At 48.5% G+C, this 17,045-nt stretch overlaps 1 protein-coding gene across 1 annotated transcript; it reads right to left on the bottom strand.

Moving 5' to 3' along the window:
• Positions 1-1,237: 1,237 nt before the first annotated feature.
• Positions 1,238-15,806, bottom strand: NFILZ (NFIL3 like basic leucine zipper). Its single transcript, XM_058858377.1, has 3 exons — positions 15,784-15,806; positions 14,601-14,651; positions 1,238-3,249 (listed from the first exon to the last, which is right to left on the bottom strand). The coding sequence occupies exon 3, from the start codon at positions 3,222-3,224 to the stop codon at positions 2,319-2,321; it is 906 nt and encodes a 301-aa protein (XP_058714360.1). The 5' UTR covers positions 3,225-3,249; positions 14,601-14,651; positions 15,784-15,806; the 3' UTR covers positions 1,238-2,318.
• Between the last annotated feature and the right edge of the window lie 1,239 nt (positions 15,807-17,045).

Raw genomic sequence — 17,045 nt, 5'->3', positions numbered from 1 at the left:
GCCCATTTCTCTGCACTGATCCTGGCCCAGAACAGGGGGACAGGGCTGCTCGGGGCTGAGCCTTGTGGGGTGTCCCCACAAACAGTGGGGAAGGGTCTGTGCTGGGAGCTGGGGTCCTGCTGTGGGAACAGAGGCACAGACAGAGGGAGAACACCTTTATGGACAGAGGAATGGGGAAGGTGGGTGCCCACAGCTCCCTGCTTGCTCCCACGTGTTCTCACAGGATGGATTTATCACACTGGCTGTTCCTGAGGGGGAAAGATGCAGATCTGGTCCCAACACTCAATGCAAGACTCCTTTTGCAGCTCCTGCTAACAGAATTTTATTGGGCACATGTTAGTCCCTCCCCAGTTCAGATCCCTTTTACAGCTCCCACTCAGGGCCCCCTTTTCCAAATTAGTTTGAGGGGTTGTTCCATCCTCTGTCAGGCAGTGTGGGCTGTCCTTTTGCACAGTTCTATTATTGCTGCATTCCTTTATTGACTGTGAAATGATTCCTAGAAAAACACTCTTGACAATTGTCCTTATTCTCCAGAGCCTGATGTTTTCATGGATCATGGGATGGTTTGGGTTGGGAGGGACCTCAAAGCCCATCCAGCCCCACCCCTGCCATGGGCAGGGACACCTTCCACCATCCCAGGCTGCTCCAAGCCCCGTCCAGCCTGGCCTTGGGCACTGCCAGGGATCCAGGGGCAGCCACAGCTGCTCTGGGCACCCTGTGCCAGGGCCTGCCCACCCTCCCAGCCAACAATTCCTTCCCAATATCCCATCCAGCCCTGCCCTCTGGCACTGGAAGCCATTCCCACTTGTCCTTTTGAATCGTCTCTTTCCATGTTGGCTCCTTCAGGCACTGGAAGGCCACAGTGAGGTCATCCCAGAGTTTCCTCTTCTCCAGGTGAACAACCCAGCTCTCCCAGCCTCTCATCCCAGCAGAGCTGCCCCTTCCCTCTGCTCATCCTGGAGCCTCCTCTGGGCTCTTTCCAGCAGCTCCAGCTCCTCCCTGTGCTGGGCCCCAGGGCTGGGGCAGCTCTGCAGGTGGGGTCTCACCTGAGGGGACAGAGGGACAGACACACGAAGGAACAGGAGAATCCCTTGAGCTGGAACTGATGGGGTGGAGACTCCCAGGGATCTGAGCTGGGATGTTGAGCTCCACTGTCAGCTCTGGTTCCAGGTGCTTGGGGCAGAGGAGAGCAGCTTAAAGTTACTTCTTCACTTCGAGATCTTCTTTTGCCAGACTGGGGCCAATGGAATCATCAGGTTGGGCTGGTCTTGTCCAACTTGTCAAAAAATGTTTGGGACTGACAGACAGAGCAACATCAGAACTTCAGGATCATCGTTTTCTTGGGAAAAGAGAAAAAGCAAGAAAGATCTGAGGAGAGGAAGTTACAGCTGTTCCTGGAGTGCATCCCTGAGAATTCTCTTTGGCTTGAAAATTGAGGAACAGCTCCAAGCAGGAGGCTGCTCTCCCTGAGGCTTTCCCGAAGGAAATGCAGGCAGAAGGCAGGATGGACAAGGACTGGGTCCCAGCAGATCCAGGAATACAAGCACCATGTGCAGCTTGTGCCTGTTTAATAAAGAGTTCCCAAAGACACGAAGAGTGGGTTTGAAAATGCCTTTTTTAAAAGAAGCAAAACTAAAATATTTTTTGCATTTCAATAATAAAAATTAAAAAAATAATATTTAGTCTTCTGTAATAACAGTTGCAAGATAAATGAAATTATCTTCTGGACCACAGCATGTCTGGTCACAGAGAAAGAGTTCGTTCTCTCTTGGGGTAAATTACGATAAACTGGAATAAAGTGCAGGAGGTCCTGCTTTCATTCCATGCCAGTGTAAATCCACACTCCCAGAGTCACAACCCCTTTTTATTTTCTCCAGACAGCTGAGAGGTCTGAAACCAGTTCCATCAACAGTTTCCTGTGTCAGGGAATTCTGACTTCAGGCACGTTGGTGAGGATGAAGGCAGTGATGAAGCAAATGTCACTCCAGTGGTTGATAACACTGTCAGCTGTGCTGGTGTCAGTGTCTGAGGACCATCCCCACTGGCTCGGCCTCTTCCTGCCCCTTCACACCTCCAGTCTGAGCTTGCTTTGGTAGCAGAGCCACCAGTGAGACCGAGGGGTGACCGCAGTGTCCTGGCCAGCTGCAGTTGTGCTGTAGTGATGCAGCCCCAGAAACTCCCTCAGCATCTACACTGAGCAAGGAAAATTACATCCATCTTTGGAGGAAAAGACATTTCCCTCTCACCTCATCCTTCCAAACCCTTTGTGTCCTTGGAATGTCTCACTCTGGCCCTGCAGCAGCCGTTCCTGTGCTGCCTCAGTGTGAGTCCAGCCCAGTCTCCTCCAGACTGCCCAGGGCTTTGCTCTTAATCCGGAGTTTGTGTGGGAGGGCAGCGAAGCTCCGGCCCTTCAGCTGCTCTTCTGAGGGGCAGGGCAGGCTGCAGGAGAGCACGGGAGAAGTTTTGGGCACTTGTTGCTCGTCATCTTCATCCGACACCGCGGTGCTGCTCTCCTTCCTGGCCTCGGCGGTGCCCGGGGATGGGCACAAGAAGCAGGGGCTGCCCAGCCAAGGGCAGGGGAAGGGGTGTTTGTCTGGGCAGGGGTAGCTGAGGAATGGAGAGTAAACTGTGGGGCTGAAGGGTGCATCAAACCTTTTGGGGCTGAAAGATTCCTCAAATCTCTTTGGTTGCTGGAGGCCAGGTGTGTCCATGGGAATGGCTTTGGAGTCACAGCTGAGGATGTTTGTGGAGGGCTTGAAGTCTTTGCAAGGAAACTCAGCTGGTTCCAGCACCTTGGGCACAAAACTCATCCGGGCAGGGCAGCAGGAGTCACCAGCAAAAGGCTCCATGCCCAGCAGGGGTGAGGCTGCCCGGTGCCCCCTGAGGTAGAGCCCGAGGGGGCCACCCTGGTAGGGGCTGGGCTCGGGGCTGAGGAGCCCGAAGCGCAGCTTGAGGGAGAGCAGCTCGGTCCTGAGCACGGCGTTCTCGCGGCTCAGCGCTGCCAGCTGGCTCTCCATGGCCACGTCGTTGAGGCGCCGCTTCTCCCGCGAGCGCTTGGCGGCCTCGTTGTTCTTGCGCCTCTTCTCCCAGTACATGGTGTCCTTCTTGTCGTCCGGCATGAATTCCCTCTTCCTCCGGGAGTGTCCGCCTGCCTTCCCCAGGAGCAGCTGGGCCTGGCCCTGCTGCAGCACCAGCTCGCTCCGAGGGGCCAGAAAGCTCTCCATGGTGGTAGAGAAGGCAGCTAGGGTTCTGTTGGAATGAGAACGCTCATTAGTTACCTCTAATGTGCTGTTAATTAGTGCCGTTGGGTAAATTAATATTGGAATGGAATTTTTCTCTCTGTCACACACACGTGTAAAATGAAGACAGCTTCTCCCGCTCATTCCCAACATTTTGGAGCCACCTTTTCAAAATATTCAGATTCTGTAAGTTTTCAAAATATTCAGGTTCTGATGTGTCAACACATCAATTAAACAATCAATCAATCAATCAATCACATCTCACCAACATCTGCACAGTCCACCCCAGGATATCCAAAAACCGTGCATGACTGAGCAGAGTTCCACCCCACACATTTCGCCGACTCAGTGAACAGTCACACTTTATCTCAGTAACTACAATCAAGATGATAAAATTCAGTAGTGATCTCCGACCCATCTCAAGCTGCCTTCCAAAGGAAATAAGAGTCACTAGCCCTGTTTGGGAGATAAGGAAGGCACAGGGAGAGGAACTGATTTACCCCAGTCACGGGCTTTGGGTAGGAGCTGAAGGAGGGTTATGAAACAGCTTTGCAGTCATGGAGTGGGATTTGGGTTGGAAGGGACCTCAAGCTCATCCAGTGCCACCCCTGCCATGGCAGGGACACCTTCCACCATCCCAGGCTGCTCCAAGCCCCGTCCAGCCTGGCCTTGGACACTGCCAGGGATCCAGGGGCAGCCACAGCTGCTCTGGGCACCCTGTGCCAGGGCCTGCCCACCCTCCCAGCCAACAATTCCTTCCCAATATCCCATCTAAACCTACCCAGTGTCCATTCAAAGGTATTTCAGAAAATCAGATCTCTTTTTAAGATATCCTAAGCACCCAACAAATGAAGCAGGAAAGATCTCTGGAGGATTTTGAGGATCAAATAATGTGAGAATGGATTAAATGAGCTCCATCATACAGAGTTACACAAATATTGTACAGCAGAAAGGTGAGCACTGAGCCTAAAATGCCGTTCAAGGCCTTTGATTCAGTGTTCTACAGCTTGTAGATGAAATCTTTATTTATGCAGATTTAGAAACCTTCAGTACTGTCTGGTTGTCATCACCAGTGACCTCTGCACAACTCAGACCAATCCACTTCTATTCCCTCTCCCAGTTTTCCCAGTGTGACCAGAGTTTTGTTCTGGTTTAAACAAGACAAGTCCCACCAAAGTACTCTCTGCACAAATCAGTGGGATTTTGTAATTAAATACATTTGGAATACATTTACTTTAATTTATGTCTAAGCCCTGGAGATCTCGAAGAGTACACAAAAATTCTGAGGGTAACTATAAACCAAAACAAAAAAATGTCCTTTAGCATGAATAAGTTTGCAGTAATTCCTCCAGCTTTCGATCAAAATTACTGCTGACCTGAAAGCATCAAAAGGAGAATTTCAGCAAGTGGATTTCTAATTTCTCACGGTGTCAGGAGGCAGAAATGCAGTTTTTTCAGGGCTTAATCACTTAGCAGGAATGTTTCAGGTTTGGAGGTGACGTGAGCTGTTTGTTGAATGAGTCAAAGATCTACAGGTGGCTTTTTCACTGAGTAAACTCCTCACGCACAGTGGGCAGAGCAGGTTGCTCTCACCCCGTCCTTCCCTTGCTCCTGGTGCCCATTGCAAGGGGATCCTGTGGGAAGTTTCCAGATTACTGTTCCCAGTATTCCCTGTTCAGTCAGCCTGGGAAGCACAGGGGCAAAAAAGGGACCCAAAGTAAGCATTTGTGAGTCTGAACCTGAGCAATGAACCTCCCTGAAAACCAGTTTTGTTGAACTTTTCCCATATTAATCCAACCCCTCATGCTCCAAGTGATGGTGCCAAGGTGGGAATTTCCTTCAGAACTCAACACCTGAAGCACATGGAAGTGAAATAGCAAGAAGTGAGGGTTGAACCCAGGGGAAAAGGGAGGAATCAAACATTTCCACTTCCTTGGAGGTGGGGAAGTGTCGCCCTGAAAACTCAGCTTCTGAGCTTGCTGACATGGTTCTCTAAAGCCTTTCCCAGGACAGTAACTGTAAACATAGATATGTGAACATTCTTTCTGTTCCACATCTTGTGATGGGCATCTCTCATGGCCAGTGCAGTGAGAAAGTGTTATCCTGACCATCCAACCCCTGGCCATGGTCAGAAGCCTATAAATCCTGGGAGGAAAAATAAACTCTGCTCTTCTCTTCACCACACCTCAACCTGTGTCCGTGTGATCCATTCATCTTCAGCGGCAACAGGAAAGGCCTGGACAGAGGCTGAGCGTGAAGTGGGAGGCAGGGGAGGAAGCTCTTATCGGAGGCAGGATTTGGCCTTTTAAGGTCAAGGAATGAAGCCTGAGCTGGGCCAGTGTGTGAAAACATCAAGGGTTAGGCCACAGAGTCTCACCTCTACCTGTTATTTTTGGCTGCAGCCCACAAGGTCACACCTGTGCCCACACGAGTGTCTCAGGGCTCTTGGCGAGCGCGGCCTCCAGCAGGGGAGAGCGCAAAGTGACACCGATCCCGTCCCCACAGGGCCCCGTGGAAACATTAACATTAGCAGCAACATTAGAGCACTTTGGTCAGGTGAATTATGCAACCAAGAGTTTCTAAGGTGCTTTGGTGTCTGTTGTTTCTGCAGCTGGAAGTATAAAAGGCATTTATTTACCAGTGTCTCGTCTGATGATAGGCCGAGCTCTGTGTTATCTGCATCCCGAACAGAAAGCATCGAAACATTTGTAAAATGATGATGTTTCCTTGGTTTTCACCTCTTTTTTTGCACTAAATCTGCTGGTTCTGTTCAAACAGAGCATCTCTCAGAAGCTCTGCTTCTCTAGAGAGCAGCCTTTGAGCTTTACCTCTGAGCAGGCTGAAGGCAGGGCACGGTTTTCGTATGAAGATTGTTAAATACATGAAGATAAGCATTAAAACCCATCCTAATCACTTCTGCAATGCCTCTGATCAGCTGGGAAGGGCTAAATGTGCAGTGCCCTGGGTTAATGTGCACCTCTGTGAGGGTGAGGACGTGCTGTACTCAGGGCTTTGCATTTTCTCAGGAGATCCTCATTTTGGGTAAAAACCTTTCACTCAAAGAAGGGCTCCGTTTCAGAGATCTGGTTCAGCCCTATCTCCCCTCCTTTCCCTTATCTCCCCCCTGAGCCACAGATCAGAGGGGACTCTCATGAGTTGGACTTTCCAGCAGAGTGTGCAAAACCCTCCAGGAAAAACTCGATATCTCAGCGGAACTGATTCAGTGCTGAGCCCTGAGCTGATACACAATAAAACCACCCCGAAATCAGCTGCTGAATCTCCTTTGTTCCAAGCCCAAGGCAAGCCCTCGACCCTCAGATTATTCTTTTTGTTTCAAGGATGCAGTAAAATTAAAATAAATCCTGCAAAGGGCAACCAGAACAGTTTCTCCAAAGAGAAATTTTAATTATTTCTGAGGAGTAAAGAAAATTAACTGGGATTATCACGGAGTGGATTTCAAAGAAACAAAGGGAATCTTCATAAAGCACTACTAAAATTTGGAGTTCTTTGCCTCAGGATAATGCAATCATCAAAAAAGGAACAATGATCAGGCTTTGTACAGCAGTAAGTGGTTATTGATATAGAACTGAACTGCAGTCATGGTCTTACCTTGGGATTAGAAAGGATGAAGTGGATTAATTACAAAATTCAACCCCTGTAGTATCACATCTGTATTTTATTGTTCTCAGTTTCCTCAATTTTTAATGTGTGATTCTAAATTTTGCTACACCTCTCGATGGTTTCTCTAAGTTGCAAAATTTTTCTTAAATCTTCTCACCTATTTATACTTATAGTAAAAAATATATCAACAATAATCAATAAAAATGTGGTGTTTGAAGTCTCATTTAAAAGCACAGCCCAGAGGAGCATTCATCACTAACATGAAAATCCAAGCATAAGTCTAAATATATTTTAATTAAATAAGACAATCAATGTAATATCAAAGGGCACAGAGTGACTTGGCAGAACTTCCCTGATGGAGATTTCTGTTCTTAGCTCTGAAGTGAAAATGGTCAATTTTAAACAAGAAAAGGGAAGGAAACTTCCAGTTGTTTTCCATATAAAACCCAATTCCATTATGAGATTCACTGCCCCACAGATAAACTTTGGATCAAATTTTCATCCCAGTTTCCTGATCCCACTGGCTTCATCACCAGGATATGTAAGTGCTCCATAGGAACATCACTGGAATTTACCTTTATTAAACTGGGGTCAGAATCTGGAATTTGGAGTTTAAATCACACAGTTTGAGCCAAGTTGCCCTTGCTTCACATCAATATAAAGGCTCCTGAGAGCTGCTTATTTTTTGTCTTTTAAATTATCTCATCCTAAACTAAATCAAAATTCAGCTCTTAATCTCAAGCCCCTCCAGCACATCAATCTCAAACCCACAGGACTTATTGAGAATTTGCTCTGATAAAATGAGATAACTCTGATATTTTTCACTGATATGAGAACTTACAGTGATAAAATGAGGCCCAGGTGCTGATTTTCATCAGAAACCTCTGAAAATTTCTCGCAGGGACACTGTGCAGTACAAACACTGCAAGCAGCAAACAACTTTGATCCCTGCTGCTGCTTCTTCACTTGAGTAGTAAGAAAAAAATTAACCCTGTGGTTTGGTGGTATCTCAGGGTGCTCTCTAAACCTCCCAGCCTGTTTGAGATAAAAGGGCTCCACTCTAATTACTCATATTCCTGAGTATTTGACATTCACACTGCACAGTGGTTAACAGGAGCTGTTGAGGAACAGCTATTACTCACTTCTTATGTCTCAGTGGGAAATAACGTGGTCTGGTGATGAAAGGAGGCACAAAAGCAGCAAACAGCAGAACCCAATGACCTGTGGCAGCCTCTGCCAGAGGACTGAAAGCTTTAAACTCAAACTCAAACCAAAAGTGACGCAGAAACAACCCCAGTGTGCCAAAGCTCCAATTTGCTGTGTGTCTATTTTGAAAACACCAAATGATTGTTGGCTGCAAGTGTCAAATATTGCTGCAGGTCTGGCAGTGGACTGCAGGGACTTTAATTTCCAAAATTAGGCATTTTCACCTTCAGCTTTTCTAAAATCACTCAAGCTTTTCATTCCTTTCTTGGAAATTCGGGTTTCAAGATCCCAGAAGGATTCTCTGGAGCAGATTACAATTACTATTCATTACTATTGTAATGTTACTATTACAACCATGGATGCTCAGCTCCCCAAAATCACCTTTTCCTCTACAGATTCCAGGTCAGAAGGACACAATGAACTTCCTGGTGTGCTAAAATTTTAAGCTCTAAACTATTAAATTACTGTCTCCACAGCCTAATCACAACAGGTGGTTTGTTGGAAGCTCAGTAGAATTAATTTTGTCTGTTTGGTCTTGAGGTAGGAGAGTTCAAAGCCCTGGGATCCCCCCTGAGTTACCAAAGCAGCTGCTTCCTTTATACCCCAGGCCCTGTGGCCTCTGAGGCTGCTCTGCTCGGGGTAAGAAGCCTCAAAAGCAGCTCAGGTATTGCTCGACCTCTAAATTTGACTGTGGGTCTGTGACAGACCATAGGGCTGGAACTGTGCTGCAAAACCCAGAAAAGCCCCGAGGTGCTGCTGAACCTTTACATGGGGCTGAGTTTTGCACTTCTTTGCCTGCAAATGCCTCAGTGAGAGCTGCTGAATAATCACAGAATCAGAAAATAATGAAGTTTTCTCAGTGTTTGGTCCATTTCAGTTTTTTCTGTGCCCAAGAAATCTCACCTGTCCCACCCTCATTCAATGCAAGATATTCATAAATGTGGGGAGGCTTTTCCCTCCAGGAAAAAGCTTTCAAGAAATCCTTTTTCTTCCCCTGTTTTTTTCACAGTTTGGATGGATAGTATTGACTCTGGGACAGTTTAGGAATAGTGGAATCAGAGATTCAAGTATTTCAGCCAAAAACTGAAATCAGCTCTGGAATCCTCAGGAGGAGATGGACGTGGAGAGAGTCCAGAGGAGGCACCAGGGCAATCAGAGGGGTGGAGCAGCTCTGGGAGGAAAGGCTGAGAGAACTGGGAATGCTCAGCCTGGAGAAGAGAAGGTAAACTAATTGTGGCCTTCCAGGACCTGAAGGAGCTCCAAGAAAGATGCAGAGATAATATTTCCAAGGGATGGAGGGACAGGACACAGGGAATGGCTCCCAGTGCCAGAGGGCAGGGCTGGATGGGATATTGGGAAGGAATTGTTGGCTGGGAGGGTGGGCAGGCCCTGGCACAGGGTGCCCAGAGCAGCTGTGGCTGCCCCTGGATCCCTGGCAGTGCCCAAGGCCAGGCTGGACGGGGCTTGGAGCAGCCTGGGATGGTGGAAGGTGTCCCTGCCATGGCAGGGGTGGCACTGGATGGAATTTAAATCCCTTCCAGCCCAAACCATTCCATTATTCTGTGATTCTATGAAAACCCAAACCAATTCAGATCTCAGTACATTCATATAATTTCTGCTCATTTTTTTAAACAACTAAAACTCTCCTTGGAAGCCAATTATGTCACAAAAACAACCTGGACACTACGGAGCATTTTACAACATTTTCAGTTGTTCCCTCAGTTTCAGCACCCATTTGTTGGACTCTGCCCCAGGAACACAGAACATGAATAACGGGATTATTCTTTTTCCCCATTTCTTAAATGATATCTGAGCTCTTTCATTCAGATCAAACAACGCTGAGAGAGGCTGGAATTCCCCTGAGCTGATTAATGCCAACAAATCCAACCTGGCCAAGAGCTCCTGACGCTGCCCCTCACCGAGATCACACTCGAGCACAATCACAGGGCTCAGATTGCAGGAGCAGCCCCTCCATATCACACCTGTCTCATTTAAAATATCATCTAGAATATCATCTATGATATTTATAAGAAAGGAAAGAACACAGAAAGCCTCTGTGGCCCTCAGCAGCCCAGGGATGAACCTGGCAATTCCTGGGATATTTCCAGCAGCCGCTCTGGGGCTGCAGTCAGGAACCTGCAGGGTGTGGCTGCATTTACCTCAGTGGCACTGCAGGAAAGCTTTTCCAGGCACTGGATCTTCACTCTCACGATGGGAGAAGAGAAGGAGCCCAGGATCTGAAGGAGCTCCTTGGAGGAGCAGGTGGATGCCCACGAGCGACGTGCGGCAAGTGCAGCCCGGCTTCCGCCCTCCTCCCCTCTCTGCCTACCCAGAGGGATGGAAAATTCCATCTGCTTCATTCTGAATGTGACCAAAACTGCTGTCACAATAGGGTTTTTTTTAAAAGTGAAGATCAATGGGCAGAGATAAAGCTCATTATTATCTGAAGGTTACCCCACAGGTTACGGTGGTGCCTCGGCAGGAGGAAGAAGTGAGAGGCGGCCGCGAGCCCAAGGTAAGTCCCTTCCTCTTCACAGAACATCACTGAAATCCACAAGGCCTAAACTGAAATCTAAAATTAAGCACAGCCTAAGAGCTTTTTCTGAGACAAGGCCAGAAATGCTGGCTCAAGCAAGAACTGCCATCAGCCTTAAGAATTCAGGGGTTTCTGTCTTGGAATCCCCAAGAATTCCAGTTCAGAAGTCAAGGCACACCAGGAAAGAATTGACCATATTTCTGCTCTTTTGGAGGTGTGACCATCCCTGGCCAGCAGGTCTTGAGGGCACATGAAATCCCAGAGTGGATCTCTGTTATTTTGGTTATTTTTTATCATTTACAAATGACAAAATCCCACTGCTCTGCAGGAGCTGAAAAGGTGCCGCTGTCACCAAGTCCGTGACAACACATCCAGAGGAAAAACAGAACAAATCCTTATAAAAACAAGGACTTCCCTCATTTTCCAAATCCATCCTCCAGCAAACACCAGTCCTGAAAGAGCCTTCTCCTGTATTCAATATTCCCGGTTCCTTCCTTCATCTTTCCACAAATCTGGTTCAAAATGCCCAACCCAAAATATTTCCTACGGCCCACGACACTTCCAGGATCCCCATCCTCCTGCTCCTTGTGTGGTTCCCCACAGCAGCAGCTGCAAATTATTCCTGATTTACCAAACTGAACCAGGCCCTGGCCTTGCCCCTGAGCCCCAGAGACACAGACAGTGAATCCTGTGGGATTTTGCAAACCCTGACAGATTCCAGCCCTAAGAAATTATTTAGCTTTAAGCAGACAAACTGAAAGCGAGTCCAGCTCTCCATCTCTTTCTCCCTGTCTTTTCCTGTGCCTAAACCAGCACAAGCACTTCCAGAACTCAGGGCTAGAGGGTCCCGTGTACAAGAGCTTCTGCAGGACCTCATTAAAACTCCCTTAATTGCCCTCCTCCCGTTCCAGACCATTCCCACTGAGCTGGGCAGAACATTCAGCAGACAGGGACTGGAGCATCTCAAGCACAGAGAATTTCTGCACATGGCACTTTGTCATTGTCTCCTCACGGCTGCAAACTGTGGCTGCCCCTGGATCCCTGGCAGTGCCCAAGGCCAGGCTGGGCAGGGCTTGGAGCAGCCTGGGATGGTTTGAGGTGTCCCATGGCAGGGGGTGGCACTGGATGGGCTTTGGGGTCCCTTCCAACCCAAACCAGTCTGAGATTCTGTGATTTTATGATAATTTCCCAGCAGGAACACTCCCATCCTTGAGTTCTTTTGCAGAAATCCTGTCACAGCACCTGAAATCCTCTAAAAACTTTTCTTTTTTTCCTTTGGAAGGAAACAAATCATCCCCAGCAGCCTGGCCTGAGGCTGCCAAGCCTCCTCTACTCATTCACGTGCCAAAGGCACTCTCAGCCCATCCTGATCACATCTCTCAGTCATTAATTGCTAATATCAAGATTTTCTCTCAGAGGTTTCCCTTTCACTCTGCCATCACAGGAAATAAATGAAACTTCTGAAGATTTTTCAGGCACAGTCAGTGCTGCTGAGTTTCCGTAACACACAGAGCTGCTGGCAGCCCACGAAAGCTGAAACCGCTTATTTCAACCCCAAATCTTGGTTCCTCTGTGCCCAAGGCAGCGAGGTCCTTATCAGGGCTTTATCAGCATCAAAATGCTGGGTAAATAAAGTCAAGGCTCTAAATTAGGATTTGGGTTTTGTCTGAAACTGCACTCAAGCCAAATCTGGAGTGTTTCCACTAAAGCTACTCAACTCCTTCCAGCTTTGTGCCCAAAGAGCAGAAATAAACAGCCAGACCATGACAGAAAAAAGCAAAAACCAATGAACTCTCTCTTCCATCCCCTGCTTATTCCAATCTTTGCAATATTCCAATTATTTCAATATAAAGAATCACAGTAAACATGCACCAGGAGGAAGCAGCAGGATTTTCTTGACTCCACAAGAAAATAAAGGTGCTATTCCTTTTCAAGACACAAAGGCAAAATCTGCTCTTAACTCCACCTTACCTGACTTTCTGCTATTAATTACACTTTACCTGATTTTCTGTTATTAATTACACTTTACCTGACTCATTTTAATTACCTGAATTATTGCACAGCTTTGGAAAAGGAGGGAGCTGTGGCCTGGCACCATTTCCATCAGACTCAGGGCAGGTTATTCACCAAAAGGTTTTCACCCACCCCATCTTTTGGGTCTGAAGGGCCCCCAGGAGATGGGATGAGTCCCCAGCTCCCCAAAATCCAAATTATAGGGGAAACTTCACTGCAGTTGCTGAGGCCACACTGATGTGGCTCAAACCAATCCTGCCCAGTGAAAATATCCCTGCAGCCAGGGCAAGCTGGAAGATCCATTATTAATTAATTAATTAGAGTGAGAAACAGAAACAGTTTGTGAACAGCAGAAATTGGGCTGTGTTCTAGAGGTTTCCACCTCAGGAAAAATCAGGGCAGGGACACCAAGGGCAAGCCTGGGGCTTGGTGTCGTTGCTTCCAAGATGTTTTACAGCTGCTCAGGAAAAAAAAATCCTGGAGTTTACAAGATTTTCCCAATATCTGTTGTTTTTCTGGAAGCCTCAGTGAGCTAAAGGTGCCTTAAAAAAGTATATAAAAGTAAAGAAGTTTCACTTTTTATTTACAGAAAAATGTGGGGCCTCAAAAACCAGACGGGCATAAAACAACAGCAAAAACCCAACCCCACAAACAAAACAATACCAAAAGTTCTTCACATTTTGATTTCCTGACCCAATATCATTTGAATTTAACTTTTAAGGGCACATTGTAAATACATTCAAATTGGATTGGAATATTTTCTGGATACAGTTGATGGTTTAGACTCTTTATAAGAGAACTGAAGCTCTGAGGCACCTTAAAGATGCCTGAATTTTGAGAGTGGTGTTTTTGAAGTGAAACCTGCTGCATTTGTTAACCAGAAATGCCAGAAATTGGAGGAATTAATAATTTCTGCCTCATATCTGCAGGTTCTACTTTGCTGGCCTGGAAGTCACCCTATAATTAATAATTGCAATAATTATTATAAGCAGGGTTCTAATATGGGATAACTGGCACGTAGGAACCGTATTTCCCTTATCCCAACAAATCTTTGGCTGCCCCAAAGAAATCCAGCCAGTGAGAAGCCAGAGCACAATAAAATTCAATTTTAGAATGGCCAGAAATTAAAAATATTAAATATTTTTTAAAATTTATGTCTTTTATTCCCTCTGCTACAACCAAGGTGTTTTGTCACCTGTGGAAATGGAGGTTCCAACCTTTAGGTGGGTGCCCAGCTAAAACTTTTTTTAGTCTGGGAAGACCCAAGAAATGTAATTTTTGCTGGTTTTTATCATCAACAGAATAATTATTTATTCTACAACTTCCTTGAAATCCAAAACAATTCTCAAATAATGCTCAAATAAGCACCGTGGAAAGAAGAGGCAGCAAAAGTATTCAACTTTCACAATGAAGGAAATAAAGTGGAATAATACAACAAATTCTACAAATATCAGCACTTCCATCTGAGGATGGGGAAAGGAATTAGGGATATTGGACAGGGCAGTACAGTGAATATTTGTGCATGCAGGTGTCAGCGGGAAGGGAAGGTGCTGGGTGCCAGTTTAGAGACAGAAATTCAGGGACAGGTGGGGGAAAGCAGAGAATGCAACGAGATAATAAAAAGAGGTCATGGAGAGAGAAAAGGGGGATGGAAAAGGTAAAAATAAAAAGAGAAAGAAAAAAAAAAGAAGACAATGAAGAAGAGAGAAAGAAGAAAAGATGAAAAAATGAGATTAGAAAAAGACTTCAAAACGTGGAAAGGAAAAAATGCGGGGAAAATATAAAAAGGCTGAAAAAGAAAGAAAAAATATGAAAAATAGGAAAAAATAATTTTAAAAATTAAAGAAAGCAGCGATTTTCCTGCCACAAGCCAGCCCCATCCCAGGAGAGCCCAGCAATGGTTTCCTCCTTCACCTCCTTTGCTTCCCAACACTGGAAAAGCCCCAATTCCTTGGATTCTCCAGCAGCACCAGGACAGGACTTACCTGGAGGGTGACACCCGAGCCCTGCGATCCTCCGGGCCCTGCAGGAGCCACCTGGGCAGGGCGAGAGGGCGACGAGTCCCCAGTGTCCCCAGTGTCCCCAGTCCCCCCAGTGTCCCCAGTGTCCCCAGTGTCCCCAGTGTCCCCAGTGTCCCCAGTGTCCCCTGTCACCCCAGTGTCCCCAGTGTCCCCAGTCCCCCCAGTGTCCCCGGTGTCCCCCCAGTGTCCCCAGTGTCCCCTGTCCCCCCAGTGTCCCCAGTGTCCCCTGTCCCCCCAGTGTCCCCAGTGTCCCCAGTGTCCCCAGTGTCCCCGGTGTCCCTGGTGTCCCCAGTCCCCCCAGTGTCCCCAGTGTCCCCTGTCCCCCCAGTGTCCCACTGTCCCCGGTGTCCTCAGTGTCCCCAGTGTCCCCAGTCCCCCCAGTGTCCCCGGTGTCCCCAGTGTTCCCTGTCCCCCCAGTGTCCCCAGTGTCCCCAGTCCCCCCAGTGTCCCCAGTGTCCCCAGTGTCCCCAGTGTCCCCTGTCCACCCGGTGTCCCCAGTGTCCCCAGTGTCCCCAGTGTCCCCAGTGTCCCCTGTCCACCCGGTGTCCCCAGTGTCCCCAATGTCCCCAATGTCCCCGGTGTCCCCAGTGTCCCCAGTGTCCCCGGTGTCCCCAGTGTCCCCAGTGTCCCCAGTGCCCCCAGTGTCCCCAGTGTTCCCAGTGTCCCCAGTATCCCCAGTGTCCCCGGTGTCCCCAGTGTCCCCAGTGTTCCCAGTGTCCCCAGTGCCCCCAGTGTCCCCAGTGTTCCCAGTGTCCCCAGTCCCCCCAGTGTCCCCAGTGTCCCCGGTGTCCCCAGTGTCCCCAGTGTCTCCAGTCACCCCAGTGTCCCCTGTCCCCCCAGTGTCCCCAGTATCCCCGGTGTCCCCGGTGTCCCCAGTGTCCCCAGTGTCCCCAGTCCCCCCGGTGTCCCCAGTGTCCCCAGTGTCCCCAGTATCCCCGGTGTCCCCAGTGTCCCCAGTATCCCCAGTGTCCCCAGTATCCCCAGTGTCCCCAGTGTCCCCAGTGTCCCCTGTCCCCCCAGTGTCCCCAGTGTCCCCAGTGTCCCCAGTGTCCCCAGTGTCCCCAGTGTCCCCGGTGTCCCCAGTGTCCCCAGTGTCCCCGGTGTCCCCAGTGTCCCCAGTGTCCCCGGTGTCCCCAGTGTCCCTCACCTCCCGGTCCTGCGGCAGCCCCGCACCCCCTGACATGGCCCTGGGGGGGAGGTTTGGTTTTGGTTTTCTTCACTTTTTTTTTTGTTTTTTTTTTGAGGGGGGAGGTGTTTTTTGGGGTTTTTCTGGTTTTTCTCGTGAGCAGCCCCGGGGAAGCTGCAGCGATGTCGCGATTACGTAAGAGGCGGTGACACTCGGGGACAGGGGGTGGCTCCTGCAGCCCTTGAGCTCCCGGCAGCAGCCGCAGGCAGCGAGGGCAGCAGATCCTGCTGAATCCCAGCCCCAGAGAGATGAGGAAGGTGTGGGGTCACCCAGCAGAGAGCCAGGAGCCGCACAGAGGTGACAGCAGCACCCCGAGGGTGGCACGGGACCCCCGGGAGGGGGGACACAGAGAGGAGGAGGAGGAAGATGAGAAGGGCTGGATGGTGCAGCCAATAAAGCAAAATAAATCTCAATTTAAATCTCAGTTTAATTAATTAAGTTTCATTCATTTATTTAATTCATTAATTAAATTTTTAGTTTAATTAAATCTCAGTGTAAATAAGATTGGCAACTTAGAGTAGCACAAACAAACAGGGGCAGTCAGGGATAGATTTTTGAGATGTTTCATTATTGACAAATCAGCCCTTGGGACACAGCAAAATCTGTGCTGAAGACAGCCCCACTTAATGAATTGATTAATTGTTTGGAATTAATTGATCCTCTTTGGATCCAATCTAACTGATAGGATTAATTGATCTCTCTGAATTCCTCAGCTCAGAGGGTCACAGCACCTCCTCCTGAGTTTCCTGTGCAGTTTGAGGCTGGTGCTGGATCTGTTTCTGGTCCAGAGCAGCTGTGGCTGCCCCTGGATCCCTGGCAGTGCCCAAGGCCAGGCTGGACGGGGCTTGGAGCAGCCTGGGATGGTGGAAGGTGTCCCTGCCATGGCAGGGGTGGATGATCCTTAAATTCCCTCCCACCCAAACCATTCCATGATTCTCTGAATAAAAGCTTCCTCTGCAACTGGGATCATTCAAACCCAAGTATGAAATATTCCACTTTTTCTTCCAGCCCACTCAGGGCGCAGCCCAGGTCCTGTTTGGTGTCCAGCAGGGGTCAGAGGGTCCTGGCAGGGGCAGGAGGAGCCCAGGGAAGAGGGAAAGGGGCAGCAAAGCCCAGAGGGGATTTCTCCTCTGCATTGCACCCAGTCCTCAGCAGAGGCAGTTCCTTGTCCTCAGGTGTGCACAGGTTTTACACCTCTGGCAACTCTTCCATCCATGAATTCC

This window comes from Poecile atricapillus, chromosome 28 (assembly GCF_030490865.1).
Source record: "Poecile atricapillus isolate bPoeAtr1 chromosome 28, bPoeAtr1.hap1, whole genome shotgun sequence".
NCBI classification, from domain to species: Eukaryota; Metazoa; Chordata; class Aves; order Passeriformes; family Paridae; genus Poecile; species Poecile atricapillus.
The sequence above is the reverse complement of the archived record's forward strand: the minus strand, read 5'-3'. Positions and strand labels throughout refer to the sequence as shown.